The following is an 18,152-nucleotide window of genomic DNA, read 5'->3' on the forward strand; positions in this document are numbered from 1 at the left end:
AAATGATAACATGTGACACAGAGCTGGATATATTTTGAAAGCAGAGAAGAAAAAAACAGAGAAGGATGTATCTTGATTTTCTTTTTAAAAAGAGTGCTTAAAGTAATATTTTGTAGAAGAAATCCCAGCCAGACAAACTCATAAACTGGACCCATTACATATTCAAGCCCAGTCCAAGCCCAGATATGAGGTGGCTACATACAAAAAAAATGTCCTTTGATGTGAAATTATGAACTGGGTTTGTGTGCGGATACTTAGAAACATTAAATGATACTTCAGTGAGCTAATCCAAATATATGTTTTTGTTTTTTTCCTTTTCACTTTTTTCCCAAAGCTTAGTAGGGTATTCATTAATTCCTTCTGTAATTATCCCTCTACCATTGGCTCAAACGCAAGCAGATTCCCTTGAATCCCACTTCACATTATGAGTGGATTATGAGCCAGAGGCCTATAAAAAGTTCTGACTATTTAAACTTAATGAGCTTGCAGTCTGTCTGGGGTTGTTTTACAGCAATGAGAATCATTTGCATGATCAACTGACAAAGATGTTATTCGAGAAAACTTGTTTCCTGTAATGAACTTTAAAGTATGCATTCAGTGCAGAGTGCTGGCAATGTTATGCTAAAGAAACTGTGATTTCCCCCTTCCCTTCCAAAAGATGCATTTTAATGATTCTATGAACAATATACTAACAGATGGCTCAGGACGATATGCTTATAAAACCATTGTCTTAATTAAGTAGTAATTCTTTTCTCATGCACATACAAACCAAATTACACAAAAAATGTTACTATTACATTTTTAAAGATTCAAATTGTTCCTTCTACCTTTGTATATTTCTAGTTGTATCTGGAGCTGTTAATATTAAACTTAAGCTCTTAGGGTAATCACACCTACGTATTACCACAATGCTTAGATTCTCTCTATATGCTCGTTGTATGCATTCCCTGAGAATGATACTACCACTACCATGTTTCACATTAAAAAGCTATGAATCTCTGTAGAGTCACCATGGCCTCCTGGAAATTTCCTCTGATTGATACTTTACTTGAATGTCCAGTTAGCTGAAATGAGTGGCCGTGTCTTGGTAGGTTTGAAGTTGTCAAAAGCTGTTTCGATATTAAGACAATAGATTGAACACCACGCAGATGGCCACTTAAAGTATTGAATATCATTCAAAAATAACTCTGCTTTGAACTATTCCACAAGGTCATTCATTGATCTTCATGATAGTGTTGGTATCTTAAAGCCACCACCAAACATAACTCATATATTGAGTGAGATGTAATTACACACATGTGAACTACAAGTTGCCCTGGATTTTTAATTTTATTTTATTTTTTTCAGTATTAAACTAGAAGGAGGTTAACAAAAATACTCTTAACACTCACCAGAACATTTATTTGTAAAAAAACAAAAAAGAATAATGAACAATAATGGACAGTTTTGCAATGCATAATGTTGGTGGGTCATGTAAATTCCTACTGAAATACCTGCAATTGGCTGTAATGTGATAAAAAGTGAAAAAAGTTCAATCGATGTGAAAATTTTTGCAAAACATTGTATAAACTAATAAAGGGGGGATATTAGTTTGTAATTTTGGATTATTATTATTATTATTATTATTATTATTATTATTATTATTATTATTATTATTATTGTTGTTGTTGTTGTTGATGTTGTTTTGTTAGTATTATTGTTGATGTTGTTTTGTTAGTATTCTAAAGAAAAGTACTTTGCCAAATTTCTTCCACTACTTTCTTCTGGGTTAAAAAAAAATGCATCAGTGGGTCTGGGTGTAGCCTGAAAAATGTGGTATGATCCCTCTTGTGGATCCACCTCTGATGTCCCGTGTGCCGCGCCGCCAGCTGCCGCACACTCACGCAGTTCTTACGGCTGCGTCCTGCTGCCGGAGCGGCACTCTCGGATCGGAGACCGATGCAAGTCAGACTGCTAACCCGTCCAAAATAAAAGAAAAACAAATGTTATACGGTGAAATGTAAAGACATTTGGAAGCGCGGAAGTCCTCGTCTGAAGCCGCCACAGCGGGTTTGGCTTGTGGGTAACCCGCCTGCCTGCCCGCCTGCCTGCCGGCGATGCGAGCAGGACCGTCGGGGCAACCAATGCGTGTGTCGGAGGAGACGAGCAGGGCGCACTGGAAGGGAGAGCTTGGAAAGCAACTGTTTTGACTTCAAGAACAGTTTTCTTTTGATAATGGAAAGAAATGCTAGCCAACATTTTTAGTTAAAGCGAGAGAAGAGTTCGAGGGAGCCGTTTGTCTGCGAGAGAAAAAAAACAGAAACAAAAAAAACTTAAAACTATCGCTTTGGATGAGAGCTGCGGGGCTGGCGCTGACAGGAGATGAACGATGCACAGTAACATGGATATACTGAAGGGGATAAGCATCAGCAAGCACCGCTGGAGATGTATTCCGGTAAAGATTCAATGTCACTTATTCAATTCAACATTACTGCTCCAATGTTATCAGTTGTGTCGTGTGTGCATTTATCTAGAGCAGCTACAACTTCCCCTGCCTACAAACCTGATATTTTGAACATCAGTAGAATTGAAACGGCTAATATTATTATGCTTTGTTGAGTTAAAATCACACGCCAAGCTGCACATGGAGTAACTGGTGAATATTGCCCTCATGGTCATGCTAACAGGTTAAAATCCCAGCATTTTTTGCTTCCCATCTGAATGTGTCACAATATCTCATTAGTAATAATGACAATCTCTGCCTACCCTAATTGCTGTGCCCACCATTCAAAGCATGGAGCCTTTTTTTTCCCTCTGTAACATCCACCTACCAAGTCTTTTCTCATTTAAAACCCCTCTGGCAAAACTCATTGTCGTCTCTAATCCATGGGGGATTCGATTCACTCCAGTCTCATCATCGCTTCTTTTTCTTTGATTGCAGCCAGCTTGATTGCTTCAGATTGTCCAAAGTCCTTTTGACTCCTGCAAGTAGTGACTCTCCTGAAAATCAAATGTCCATATGTCTGAGAGGGATGTCTGAGAGGGAGCTTATAATTCTGCAATTAAGTAAATTGAAAGGAAACTGGATTTCTGACTGTGACATAATGTCTTTATTATAAAAGGCTGTAAACAAACAAACAAACAAAGTTTGTATTATTTGCGCCGCACTTTGGTCAGCTGTTATGTTGTTAAGTGCTTTGGAGAAAAAAAAAGCAGGTTTGGTAAGGTAAGCATGGCTCGTGGTGTCTGATGTCTTAGCTTGACTATGTGCTCTGCAGTGAAATTACAATTCATTTTTCTTAAACTGGGTGGAATATTCACGCTGCGACGCATCTCCAAAGACTCATTATGAATGGACAGTTTCCGATGTCACTCGCTCAGAGAGAGGCAGAGGCTGAACTTGGAGTTCATTGTGCCTCACCGACTGCAGCCTGACGGTTGAAATGATGAGGAAAGAATTTGTGCATTGAATGAGGAGTTCAATTAGCTAACTCCAAAAACAATGTGAGAAGGACTTTTTTGAGAATTTGTGTTACTTCTCTTCAAAAGTTTATGAAGACTACCATCACCATGTCTTCAAGCAGTTTGGAAGATGATGTTGGTGTCATGGCTCTCTAAGCTTGTTCTGGGTTAATTCACAATATTTGAGTGAAATGCCTGTGGATTTATTTTAAGGCAACACCCAAACCAGACTAATTCCTTGTAATGCATGCAAATCTACATACATTAACCAGCATTTGTGGATCTCTATAAGTTTGGGTCAGCCTTAGTTACCATGGCTAAAAAAAAAATGTCTTAAAGGCAACAAAGTCAATGTTATGGAGTGGCAGCTACAAAGAACTGATCTCAGTCTAAATAGAAAATATGTTAGCAAAACTGGAAAAGGTGTTTGAGCTAGACAGCTAACAAACCAGACTCAGTTATGCTAGTTCTCTTACTAGTAAAGGACTAAAATCCCTATTTTGAGACATTTCTGGAAGGATACCCAAAATATTACATTAAAGCCATACAGTTCAAAAGGCAATTCTATTGCCTTTGCTACAGTAGTTGGTCATTTGGTAATAGCTTGAAAGGAAGGATCCCTTCTTGAAAGGAAGAAGGGATGAGAGGAAAAAGTAGGGGCTAGAGGGGTGGGAGGTATGTGGGTAAATGGCCTGGGTTTCAAACTGAACCCTGGACAGCTGGATCAAGGATTACAGCTTATGTGTATGATGTCCCTGCTCTTCCTCTGAGCCATGTGTCACCCAGCAGAAAAGGTTTAGATTAATTTAATATCCGACAGTGAGAAAGAAGGTTTTGTCTTTACAGCGTATGTAACAGAAAACATTGCCGGGTGCTGATCCATGTCTTTCGGCATTTAGAACCAGCTGTGCATTCTTCTCTTAAGCGCACTAATGCTAACTTACACTTCCATTTTTCAGTTGTATTTAGATTACGTATTGTAAACTAATTAGTGTGCGAGCACTGGGTCAATAAGAAAAACAGTACCAATTGAAAACAATTAGCGCGCTCGCTGAATGAGAGCGTATGATTATCTCAGCTGAGTTTCATGACTTTGTGCTTGGTATTTCTCTTGTGTGATCTTGTTGGCAGATAAACAAACAGACAAATGGCAGTGAAAACATGCCTTGGGGAAAAAAATGCCACCACAAAAACAAAATCAATTTTGGGTTGTGGAAAGAATGGGCACCATTTGGTAGTCTTCAGGGAAATAACAGAAGAGAAAAGTGAAGAGATATACTGGCCTAAATATACTGGGGAGAAACAAATCTCCTTTTAAATAAATGAACAATAGTTAACAGTAAGTGATATTGCTTAACTTTAAAAAAAAAAAATGAAACTTTGACCGATCTAGACCAAATAAACTTTATATAAGGCTTGGGCCAGTATGAGATTTTCATGGTATGATAACCGTAAAGTAAAAATAAAATTTTTCGATTGTCATACTGAAAAATCCTAAAATGAATGTATTATTTGATCTAATTAGCTATTCAAAACCAAAAGACATTTATTATTTTCAACTTCTGCACCATTACATAACATATCTATTACTAATATTGTGGCATTTTGTCTATGACATTGTATTTCTTGTAAGGGATTGAAAACTGTAAAAGGCCTCTTTCAGCCAGCTGTCCACCAGTGCACAGCAACAGGCAGTGCTGTATAACTCTATTCCTCAATCATCTGAAAATCCTGAATTCACTCCACAGCTTTCTTTGGTCTGTAATTAAAAATGACTTTGACCTGTACGAATGGTTTGGCAGAAATTGTTAGTTTTTGAAACCATAACTTTTTAAAACCTTGATTAGCCTTAAACTGGAGACCAGATCATGCACACTAGACACAGAGCAATACTCTTAGCTTTTTAGAATATATTTCAAGGGTTTTGATCCCACAAGACAACTGTTAGTCATTTGTAACACAAGACTTCTGAAATATGCCATTTGTGAACAAATATCAAGTATTTGTTCATTTGATTGCATTGCGACCTACTTGGGTTATTATAACCAGCAAGTGCTGCATCCCGAACTTGTATTTGCAAATGTTTATCTCCCTCTGTAAATCCTCTATCAGGTTTAAGTTGGGCCTTTTCGTGATACAGTTACTATTACTTCTAGTCAAAATAAATGTGTTTGTAAAATTAAAGAACTTCTTCAATCCTCTACAAACTGAAACCTTAAAACTAAATCAGCGACCTGCATCCGGACTTCATACAATCGCGGCTTTGTTTTAATTTTTTAAGTAAATGTGTGCACTCTTGCTCTGTTCTGCAACTGCAGAGTTAAATACATGTAGTCTCAGGCATATGTCTGTGGAAACACATACCAGAGTTGACAGGTGGTTGTTATAGAGGCTACAAGTAGTGCAATTTTTGATCAGTCATATCACCATTGGCTTTAGATGGTGTCTAATAGCCTATTATTTGCTGTGCCTAAGAAGTTCTAATAATGCTTAAGGTGAGATAATTATTCCTTTATATTGTTTACTGTAGGCTCCCTAATATGTTTGATGCCACTTTATTCTCTGCATTTGGATCACAGGTGTTCAGATGGTGACGCTTGATGCAACCGTCTATCAGCTAACTTAAATGTTCTTATTTCAGTGTTCGGAATGAGCTCTCCTGTGCATAACTTGTGAAGTCTTGTCAAAAACCTTTCAGACTGAGGTTTGAAATGTTGTGGAGGAAGCAAGAGAGCAGGAGGAGCTGCTCGATATATCTCTGTTGCTCTTGTCACAGGGGAGATTGAGAAGAGCGCTTTGGTGGCGTGCCCCTGGTGTGGGCTGGAGAAATGAAGAAGTTGGCATGTGTTATGTCATGCCTCCGGCTTGTGTGCTTACATCAAAACACTATTAGTCTCTTTGTCTTGTGCCACTACTTGAGCAAGACTTTTGGCTGAGGAATATATTGGCGCCGCCTCAGCTCCCCCAGTGCTCTGCATGCGAGGAAGGAAAACGAATATATTGACTAAGTAAACCTTTAGCTTAAGAATGTATTTGAATTCGGCACTATACAAAAACGAATTCTTGGAAGAAGGAAGCATCTTTAAAATCGGTTAACTGAATTGAAACTACAGGCAGAATTTGTGTGCAGATTTGCAAAAAAACAAAAAAAAAAGAAAAGCCATAGCAGACACATGTAATCTGAAGCATAATAGCCTCTTTGTTGCTGTCTTTGTGTGTTTGTCTTAAAGATTGCAACAGCTCCAATGTTTTTGGTAAATCAGAATATACAGGATTAGGAAGACGTCTTTTGTCCCTGAGACAAAATGAAAAAAAAAAAAATAATCACTCATCATTGAAAAGGAATGTGTGGGAAAACATGATCCAGCATGCGATCAAATGAAGTTACAGGACCGTTGATTAAAGATGCAGCATTGTGTTCTGGGTTGTTTTTTTTTTTGGCTCTTGTCTTGTTTCTTGCAGAGTGTAGGAGTCTGGCCTCATTCATGATTCAAAGCTGGCGGGGTGGGTGTGATTGTGAGTGGGATGCTCATGCGTTTGTGCTCAGTGTGAACTTTATCTTCATCTGGGCTCCGCAGGCAAATAGGACCTGCAGTACAAGACCTGTTAATACACTTTTTAGCCCTGACACAATTGATGGTGACTGAAAGACGGGGCGTAGTGATCAGGGTCAAATCAGCTGACAATGCTCTCAGCTTTTGTGACAGGCTGAATTAAAGTCTGTGGTTTATCAGCTCCAGCTGGTGCTGTCAGAGGAATAGAGGGCAAGAGATATCACTCTTACAACATGGGACACTTTAAAGATTTTTCTTTGTCTCCAAGAATCAGAGGCTTCTGCAGCAGCAGCAGCTTTTGCCTTTCCTCAAAAGGTGAAGAAGGATGCAATGTGTAGTTTTTATCTGCATGCTCTCAATAGTTTTCTCTATAGCAGTGATTCATTTATTCATTAAAAGTAAATTAGTAATTAATTTATAGAGTCTGTATTCATTTTTATTTCATGTTTTTGTAATCTTAACCAAACAATCTTGAGTCTGCTCTGCCTCTAGTGAGGTGTTTTTTTAAAGTGCCTTGCAAAACGATTGATATTTTCTGTATTTTTTTCTCATTTTATGACGTTATGACCACAATCTGGATTTCATTTTAGGATGAGTTGGAAATGGGGTTAATTATTTAAAAATATATATCTTAAGCATGTGAACATGTCATGTAACATTCCATTATGTACCAAGTTATGGCTGGTAAACAAAACTGAAATGCCTGACGACAAGAACTTGAATCAAAGAAGCTGCCACTTTACAATGCTGGTCATTGGTAAAATGATCAGTCTCGCACTATACTGTCAAAATATGGATGTAAATTTGTTGCTTTTAAAAGGAAAATACATGAAACAAAAACATGTAACTACTGAGAAGTATATTTTAAAACTTAAATTGAGTGACTTAAGCTGTGGAAACTCTCATGGAAACATTATCCAACAATTCACCATAAAAAAGAAAAATCTTTTTTCTTCAGATGTAATTTACAAGCATAATTTGGGTTTTCCCCAGTTGTCTAAAACCATGCTAATCTTAGTAGTATGCAAATGGCTAATAACAACGTGTCCCTCTAATTATTCTTGGACCTAGAAAATAGCAATAACACTGATAATCCCAACTGGTGTAAGACATAAAAATTTGATCTGATTGAATCTCACATGGTGAATTCAGTGCATGCAAATACTGTGCATCATATCCATTTGTGGATAGGCAGATTTTTTAATTTATTTATTTATTTTTTTTGAACGTCACATTTAAATGCAGCATAGTTTGTGCAGTCTGGGAGGAAACAGTCGAGCCTGGACTGCCACTTTAGCCCGACTGATATCCCATTTCTCAAGTTTGGACTATTTCAGCGACATGAAAGCGGTTGGAACTTGAAAGGCAAAGTTTGAAAGCCTTCCCTATCATTAACTTTCATCTCGCACGGCAAACAAATGGGAGAATCAGCCTGCGATGAAAGTGAGCCATCGGTCTTGTCACGAGCACTTAGGGCCACGGGGGTAATTAATTTGTATTGAATAGGAAGTCAAATACTGATGCGGACACTCCCAGACTCCCCTATCATCTTAGTGCTGAGCTTCCTTGGATCAAAAGGATTTCTTTCTCTTCCCCCACCCGCCTGCCAGCCCCTGCAGCCTGATGTCTTGTCTCAGGACTTGCTGAATAATAGAGATCAAGGGATTGCTGTCAGAGGCCAGCAAATATGAATGAAGTGTCATGGCAGTTCACATATTCCGGCAGAGTTCACTTGTTTTGGTGTCAAGAGTGGATAAATTAATATTAGATGACCAAACGGTAAAACATTTACATCCCTGACAAAACAATTACTATAGCAGACCCTGAAGACGCGGCTTTTATATACGTGTGTGTGCAACAAATCACAGAGACAGCTCAATGCGCAAACCGACGTGACACCTACACATCTACATTACCAGAGGAAATGCATTTCACTTAATTTCTACACATATAAATATCAGGCATCATTAAAAAAAATGCATATGTTTGATGTTACAAATAAAGCTTTGCTGAATTTCCAGATTTCCATATATATATATATGTATGTATATATATATATATATCCATCCATCCATCCATTTTCCGTCACCCTTGTCCCTCAGTGGGGTCGGGAGGGGTGCTGGTGCCTATCTCCAGCTCACGTTCCGGGCGAGAGGCGGGGTACACCCTGGACAGGTCGCCAGTCTGTCGCAGGGCAACACAGAGACACACAGGACAAACAACCATGCACACACACACTCACACCTAGGGGCAATTTGGAAAGGCCAATTAACCTGACAGTCATGTTTTTGGACTGTGGGAGGAAACCGGAGAACCCGGAGAAAACCCACGCATGCACAGGGAGAACATGCAAACTCCATGCAGAAAGACCGGGGCCGGGAATCGAACCCAGAACCTTCTTGCTGCAAGGCGACAGCTCTACCAACTGCGCCACTGTGCAGCCCATATATATATATATATATATATATATATATATATATATATATATATATATATATATATATATTTTTTTATATCTCTTAAATGCATTTTGCTAAGTAATTTATTCAGCGCATTTCACAATGATTCCCTCAAAGGCGGAGAACTCCAAAAATATCCAGGAGCAGAAGAGGGGGATTTGAAGTCTTTCTGTTTTATTATTAAAAGCCAACAGTTACTCATGACATTTGCATCCTAATAACTGCAAGATAAGTTGGAACTAAGTTGGCACTCTAAACCTAATCTCCATAATGAGATTTATAGGCGAAAAAAAAAATTTTTTTTGCTACTTTTAATGCTACAGGCAGGAAAGAGGGGTAGTGTGTGCAAACGTGTCAAGGGAGGGTGTTGATATACTCACATAGGCATCAGTATGCTCTGTCATGCCTTTCAGTGGTGCAAAGATAGGAGGCGTGCAGATAACTAGGAAAGTATGAAGGTATAATCTTTCAGTTGTCCCCTGTTTCTCTCTTTTTTCCGACCCTGGCCTCTTGATAGACTATGCTGTGCGTTCCTGTTAATTCCTTCTTCTCATTCATTTCACTGTGCTGGTGGTGTGTGTTCAGAGAAAGCTCCATCATCAGTCAGTTAAATGTACCAAGGAGAGCCGGTTTGAACAAAGGCAATTCCTAATTTCCTCCCATCGCGCTTTCTCTCTTTTATAATCAGCTTCCCATAACCAAACATTTGTCTGCATCTTTACCAGGGAGAGAATCTTGGCTATCAACATGTTGGAAATATTTAGATAAATGCAACCAGATCCCTGCTTATCACTCAGCAGGGTAGGAGCGGCTCTCATTACTTAATAACATTTTTGTTTGGGGAGGGGGCTGTGTTCGAGGTAAAGCCGAGATGAATTACAGCAAGGTCCTTGAGAGGAAAAAAGATAAATAAAAAAATCAATTGGAAGTCTCCAAGGGAGACTAGAAAATGGTTTTGGTCGACAAACAGTCAGCTCTTTATATCAAAAATACATAATCCGGCTGAGACGGATTCAAGGAGCCGGCGCAGTGCTTTATTACATGCTAGGGTTGTGTCTGACAGCCGGGGCTGACTTTTGTTTTGTCTCAGCAGGTTGACGCTAAAGAGGGCAGTCCCTTTATGCTTCTATTGAAGGCAGAATATCTGTTCTGCAATATTAAACTTACGTAAGCAAACTTCGCAGCCAGCGCTACGAAATATCGCATTAGGTGGCTGCAAATATAACATCTTATTACTCGCAAAGTTTTCACGATCCGCTTCACGTTCGTCTTGTTTCAAGGAATTCACGTTGCTGTCCTTGTTGATGAGGCCGCTGGTTGTGACTCACTAATACTTCCCTGCTCCTTTTCTTTGTGTCTGACAGATGAACAGTGAACATTACTGGGAGGACAAAGCCAGAATTCTATGCACATGTGATTGGATCTGAGCTTGCTCTGACCTGAGACCATTAAAATGGAGTTGCTATGGAAACTCATAGTGCTGCTGTCATTGGCGGAGTATCTAACAGGTAAGCCTCCCAAGCACACTATTTGTCCTGTTGTTTGTTTTGTGGACGCTTGCAGAACCTCGGGATAGAAAATCTTCACATTTTGTCACATTACAACCACAAACTTTAATGAACTCTCTTAGACCATATGCATATATTAAGTGACTTATGAAGGCAGTTTATTGCAATGGATTTTATTTAAGGGCATGAGAGTAAAGGAACTACAGTATCAATTTTCAGATTGTTATTTATAAAAATTTTGAAAACGAGATAAATAATTTTCCTTCCACTTCACAGTTATGTTCCACTTTCTCTGTTGGTCAGCTATATCGAAAATTAAGAGGTGGGAATTCTTTTGCAAGGCAATGCACCTTTTTTTTTGTTAAATCCTACAGGTTTGAAATTTTTATAAAAGAAGAAATATTTGATCTCTACACACACAAAAAAAACAGAGATGAAAGCAACTATTAAAGACTTTGAAAAAGGTTAACACCCTTAAAGTGTGAGGCTTGGGTGGGGGCAGGAGGGGCTCTCCTTTTTAGAAGGTCAGTTCTGCTGAATCGCAAAGCTGCCCAGTCTCCGTATCTGAGAGACAACCACCATGCAGCAGTGGACTGTGCAGCCATTAATTCTAAAGAGCGCCTCAATTGTTTTCCTAATTGAGACTGTACTGGTCGTGGTACAGAAATCTTGTCATTGATCTGGGTTTTAATGAGAGACCTAATTTTCCTCCCTTTAGAAGCTGTTCGGGGTCAAACATGAGTTCTCCTCAGACCGCCAGCTCCTGGAGTTGAGAACGAGATGAATAAGAGCTTTACTGCATGAGCAAAGTGTCTTGAAAGAAAGACTTATCTTTTCATGTTGCCTCGTTCAAAATCGGCGACTCCTCCTCGTGGCTGGGACCGAAAAAATAATTACTCTGGGTGCATGTGAGAGCTGGTGACTGTGGCTGGCTTTGTATCCGTTCTTTTTCCTTAAAGCGGCACCTAAATCTGCATATGTGGCAATTAGCACAGCTTATCGCTAAATCTGAACACATCACTAGATGTCTGATGAGGCTTTCCTCTGGAAATTGCTGCCTGCTGGATTATCATCTGCACTACAATTCGAGATCAGCGAGTTTTATCCAGCTTAGCGATTATTTTAACTACGCAGACGCTGGACGTTGATCAAAACATACCATAAACCTGCCTGTTTTTGTTTCAGAAAAAGGAAAAAAAGAACTGCTTCCATAAGGCTATTCACACCTACTTTCTGTGTTAAGCCACAAAATCTAATCTTGCAGTCATTAGTGGCACAAATCAATGCCGTGGTTATCAATTTACAGCAATTTGGTGCTTGACAGTGGAACAGAGGTTAAATTGTTTCTGCAAAGCATTGTGCTGCCCAGTCCTTGTCTCGCTCTTGAGGCTGGTGCTCAGCAGAAACACATAGTTACTGAGCATTAATATTCAGTGTGGGCTTCCATTACATGTGCTCTACTTACAAGGAAGTATGTCGCAGTATAACCCTAGACGTCTGAAGCCTCTGTCTGCAGCAGAAGGGGGAAAAAAAATGATGAAACACGTCAAATGTTCTACCGTGTGCATTTTGCAAAGGGCCACCGTGTCAGGTTTTTTAACTTGGCTTTAGGTTATTTATCCGCAGACTGAGGTGTTGTTCTTTTTCTTTCTTTCTTTCTTTTTTTTTTTTTACAGACAGTGGGCATTGGCTGTGTGTGTGGGCATTCGAGTTGAGGGGAAACCATTCCCAAAGCGAGTTCATGTAAAGTTAACCACCTCTTCTCTAATTCCTCTCTGAGGGTCTGAACTGCCTGAGGCAGGGGTGTCTACTACGTGTGTGAATGATTGAGTGGAGCAAGATGGCACTGGGGCAAAGGGGAGGATGCTGTTTGTAGCCACAGATGCTGCATCACTAACCTGCAGAGAGGCTGCTGTCTTCTAGCCCTGAATCGGTTGTTTGGATTTGGAAAAATAATACACTAATCTGCAAATGTCTATGTCAAAGAAATGATGTATGAAAATGTGAGATTATTTTGTGGCACCTTACAGGAGTATTTATAGCACTTGCAGTTTCTGACCACTTATAAAACCTTATTGTTTGGGCTTTGTTGTGGTTTTATATGGTAGAGCAACACAAAGTTCTGTGCAACTGTGAAGTGGGGGGAAATCGATACAAGGCTTTAAAAAAACATTTTGCAAATAAAAAACTACAAAGCTTTTTATTCTTTGGTCAATACGGTACAAATAGCTTTTGCTGCACGTCTTTAGGAGCATAGCTGTGAAATATTAGAGCATTTTTCCTTGCAAAGCAGCTGATGTCAGTGAGAGTGGATGGACAGCAACATTGATTTTCAACTCATGCCATAGATTCTCAATTAGATTTAAGACATTTGGACTTTGCCAAAACGTCCATAATGCATAACAGTGGTCTGGTCAACAAATTCTCTACCTGAACTCTGCAGCGGCTTCACTTTTTCTGTGGGCCTCTTGGCTGCTTTTCTGATTAATGATAGTCATATCTTGGTAGCTCTGAAATTGTACTTTCCATCTCCAGAACATGGATTATTGATTTTATATCCTAACATTGATTTAAGGTTTTCCAAAATTGGATCCCCGACCTCTCTGGTGTTGCTTTGTCTCCGTGATGGTCCTTATTTACTGTGTTTTTCAACCGACCCCAGAGGTCTTTAAAAAAACAGCTGTATTAACGACGAGATAAAATAACACACCTGGACAATATTTTCGCAGCAGATTTCATCGGTGTAAAAATGGCGCAAGAATGCCAACTTTTGGATTCAGTTTGTGTTTGTAAGTTCAGGCGGTGTGAATAATTTTGCAAGTTTGAATTTTCATTTGAGTAACTCCTTATAACAGTGTAGATGTCAGGTATCTGATCTTAGGCATAGAGCAAAGTCTGTAAAAGAAATACAGCACATTGTATCCAACCTTCTTGTAATGAAAGACATTGATTTAAATGCTGTTTTCTAAAGGCTCAGTGAATTTTCCGAGCGGTTGGGTAAAATAATTGGAAGAAATCACATAAGGGTACAATTTTGGCTGGCAAAATTGGAAACAAAAACATAAACATATTACCCAGAATTGCAGCTGAGGCTCTTAACAGCAATCAAAAGTTTTCTTCTCTCTGAATAAATAACGGTGGAAAAAAAAAGAGAAAAAAGTTCACATTTGCTGAAATGGGTATAATTAAATTACGCTGTGTTTTGATGCGAGGAAACAAAAATCTTAAGAACACGAAACCTGAGAAGTTGACTGATATAATTAGATGATTTTATGAAACTACTCATATGTGATAGGGTGATTTTTTTTTTTTTTTTTTGGTTAGTCAGAGAAAAAAGGGAATCACAGCTCACAGAGCTCAGGTGTTTTGAGATATTATCCTACCTTCCATGAAAATGAAAACAACAACTCATTTCTATGATTGAAAACCTTTCGGTGTTTTGGTATTGCATATATGTCACTTATTTCAGTGGAATGACAATATTATTGGAAATCCCTGATTAAAATTAAATAAACTCACACTCCAATATCACTCCAATATCATTTAGAGACAAAAAGTGTGTCGAGTTAGGAGTGATTCCAGCCAAGTAGAAGTGTAAAACTTGCATGCACTGTAGATATGGACCCCGTCCAATCAAACATTAGTATCAGTGTCTATTCTCGGATCAGATATTGGGCTTAAGCCACCTACAGCGACTGAGAAGAGAGAGCTGACTGTGATTACGTTCTGGACCTCATTGCATTCAAGGTTCCTCTTTCTCAGTCCATTTTGTGAATTGATATTTAACGTGAACACATGCATGGCAAGTCCACTTGACCCTTCGTTATCGATCATATAAGTAGACATGAATCTACTGCAAGAACTGCAGCTTCGTAACTTACAGTGCCAGCGTTATTCATTCATTCTTAGCATATGCAACTGTGGATCTTCTGGAGGAGGCAGATCTTGATTTTCACTCCGAAATTTCCAAAACACTGCGAACATTTTCAAATCCAGCATGTTCCATGTCAAGGTTGAGACCGTAAAAGCATAAAATAGATAAAACGGAACAAAATGCTGTACTCTGTTCACCCTTACTGTTATCTGTCTAACTTTTTCTCTCCCACACAGTGGGTACAGTGCTTGTGAAAGCTGCTCACTCTTTTTCTTTTCTTGCTTTTACAGATCAGTCATGATCAATAAAATGTGGCTTTTTGAGTAAAAAAAAAATGCAAATAAATCCTCTTTAATGTCACAATAAAAACTGTTTTATGCAAAATGATGACAATTAATTAAAAAATATGAAACACAAAATACGTGATTAACAAACTTTTCTGCCACTTCAAGTCGGTATTTAGTAGATGCACCCTTGGCTGCAAATCACAGCGTGGATCTGTGTAGATAGATCTCAAATAGACTTGCACATCTAGACGCTACAATTTACCAGCATTATTTCTTGCAAAACTGTTCAAGTTTTGTCAGGTTGTGTGGTTGTGCTCCGGATCATTCTCTTTGTTGCCTTGTAACCGTTTCTGTGCAGCTTCAGCTGGATGCTTCAGGTCGTTGTCTTGCTTGAAGCCATAGTTCCCTTGCAGATGGAAACAAACTGTCCTCCAGGATTCCCCCCCCCCCTATATTTGCAGCTTTCATTTTACTTTCTTCCTTCATAAGCCTTCCAGGGCCTGCTGGCATCCCCACAGCATGATGCTGACACCACCATGCTTCTCAGCAGGGATGGTGTGTTTGTGGCGATGTTCAACTGTCTGCCAAACATAGCAACATGTCTGAAGGCTAAAAACCTTCATTTTTTTCTTGTCATATGAAATAACTTTTTTTTTTTTACACTTGATCATGGAACCTTTCGGCAAACTCTAGTCAAGGTTTTATTTGAGGTTTCTTCCACCAGTGGCTTTCTCATTGCCACTTTCCCATAAAACTTTTACAGGTGAAGAACCTGGGCAACAATTGTCTGCAGAGTTTCTCTCATCTCGGCTGCTGAAGCCTGTAACTCCTTCAGTGTGGTCAGAGACCTCCTCCTCTCTCACTGGCCTCCTTCTTGTGGGGTCACTGCGAGGACGGCCTGATCGAGGCAGACTTACAAGTGACATATTCCTTCCATTTCTTGATGATGGATTTAACTCAACTAGTTTTGGCAGATGTGAAGACGTTTTAAATAGGTTTTTGAAGTTTTGCATGAATTAAATTGTATCAGACATCCTTCAGAACCTGATCTGTTGTCTTAAAGCGCACAGAGCAACTGTTTATCCAGGCCCCATAGCAGGGAGGCGTCCTCAAAAAACCTGAAATGAAAACTGTTTTTGTTTGCGTTTGTTGATTTTCATAAAATTCTAATGAAATAATGACAGAAATAAATTCATCTGGGCTATTTTAAGTGGCTGAGCGAGTGAATTTTGTATTAACAAACATGTTTATGCAAAATGTTCTCTGAGGCCCGTATCCCTGTGCACCCGGATGAGTTAGATAAAAGTGATCCAAAAGGCAGCGGTGCTGGTTGAAGGAAAAAGTGATGTCTTTCCCCTTAAAGGGAAAATCAGGCTTTCAATTGAAAGCACAGAAAGAAATTACTCATTTCTTTGACAAGAAACTGAAGTAAAAAAAATAAAAAATACACAGCCTGAGCTAATATCAGCAGCGGTGGTTTCAGAGTGAAGGCAGCATGTTTCCGCTTTATTCATCAACTTCAGAGTAATTTCCGCCAATCATTTGACACTGAGAAGTTGTGGAGCTAGCAATAAAAGCAGTTCAACTTTGTAGATGTTTCAGCCCCTTCCCGGTGATTAATCATGACACATTCCGTAGCAATGAATATCCTGTAACATCAGGAATGTGAAACTGAACGGAACAGACGACAGGAATCGTAGTGATAAAGGAAAAAGAGATGCTGCCATTTGACAGAGGGCTAAAATGGTCAACTGGAGATGATTTTTGTTTTTTACTTGTCGGAAAGAGGGATGAATAACATAGACTCTAATCGAAAAATGGCATACATTTGAATCAGTCAATGCCTTTTAGAAACTTAAGTTTCTAAACTTTAACAAGAAAACAAACTTATCAGGGAGTGCCATGTATCAGGAAGGCTCCCACTCATCATGAGATTATAAAAGAAATTAAGAAATAAAAAAAAAAAAAACGAAACATGTGGTCTTGCATACCAAATGGTTTATTGAATAGCAAACATATACATTATACATTTAACCTTTTGGCACCAGCGTAATATTGTGATGAAGCAAAACTTAATATCATTTCCTGTGAGAGTAGACCTAATAGCCTTGTAATTATTTCTATTAAGAGACAATTAGCAATAAAAAAAAAGACATTTAAAGACCTCATCAGTGGTTTTGGGAACATAAAGACCCATCAATGGACATTTACTGGAGAATAAATTCCATCGTCATCTTTTTCCAACACTATTTTCAAAGCAGATTTTTTTAAACAGATTTCCAACACCAGCTAATGAGCTTCTTTTTTTGTGCTAACACAGATAAAGATGAATGAAGCCTGGTCATTTGATTATTGTGCAGACAATTTGGCAGTTTTTCAATGCAGACTGTACACTAAGATCATATCATATACCACGGGAAAAAGTTTTGCTTGAGAGATAAGGATCAAGAAAGCTGGTGCAAGATGATTCATTCAACGCCCAGAATTTCATTCTTGAGTCCAGTGTGGGAAAACATTGTTGTTCACACAGAGTGAAACGACAGTCGGCCAAATATATCACGTTCTAATTTAAAAATGATGTTATTTCTGTGTCGCATCGCGCTGGCTTCAGTAATATGGATGCATCTTATTAAGAAATGGCTGTGAATCTAATGCAAGAGAAATTTGGGAGTTTGACACTTCCAACTCTTTTTTTTTCTTTAGCAAGAACAGATATGTGTGAACAGATGATGAGCTATGGTGCGCTTTTTTATTTATTTTTTTGTGTGTGAATTCATGTAACCACCGGAAACAATCATCACAGTTAACCACTTAATCATAAATCAGTGATACTGGTTTGTTCTCAGTTATATTTTTCTGCGATATTTATTAATGAATGTTTTTAATGACTAAAATGAAAATAAATATGTTTTTTTTTTATCAATGGAAAAGCAACAACAAAAAGAAAAAGGGCATACTTAGCTCCAGCTTAGCTCCAGCCAAATGTCAAACATCACTTTGCTCTTGTTTCCTCAGCACAACCCTCAAAA

General features: G+C 38.7%; 1 protein-coding gene across 2 annotated transcripts in view; it reads left to right on the forward strand.

Moving 5' to 3' along the window:
- The first annotated feature begins 1,848 nt into the window (after positions 1-1,848).
- Positions 1,849-18,152, forward strand: part of cntn3a.1 (contactin 3a, tandem duplicate 1) — a 92,747-nt gene continuing 76,443 nt past the window's right edge. The window contains exons 1-2 of one of the 2 annotated variants that reach the window (XM_007553336.2): positions 1,849-2,434; positions 10,819-10,962. In XM_007553336.2, coding sequence (XP_007553398.1) covers positions 10,908-10,962 — 55 coding nt within the window. In that variant the 5' untranslated portion in view covers positions 1,849-2,434; positions 10,819-10,907. The remainder of the gene's footprint in view (positions 2,435-10,818; positions 10,963-18,152) is intronic. The other variant, XM_007553337.2, reaches the window with a different exon arrangement.

The sequence above is a fragment of the Poecilia formosa genome, unplaced genomic scaffold (assembly GCF_000485575.1).
Source record: "Poecilia formosa unplaced genomic scaffold, Poecilia_formosa-5.1.2 Scaffold56, whole genome shotgun sequence".
Classification (NCBI taxonomy): domain Eukaryota; kingdom Metazoa; phylum Chordata; class Actinopteri; order Cyprinodontiformes; family Poeciliidae; genus Poecilia; species Poecilia formosa.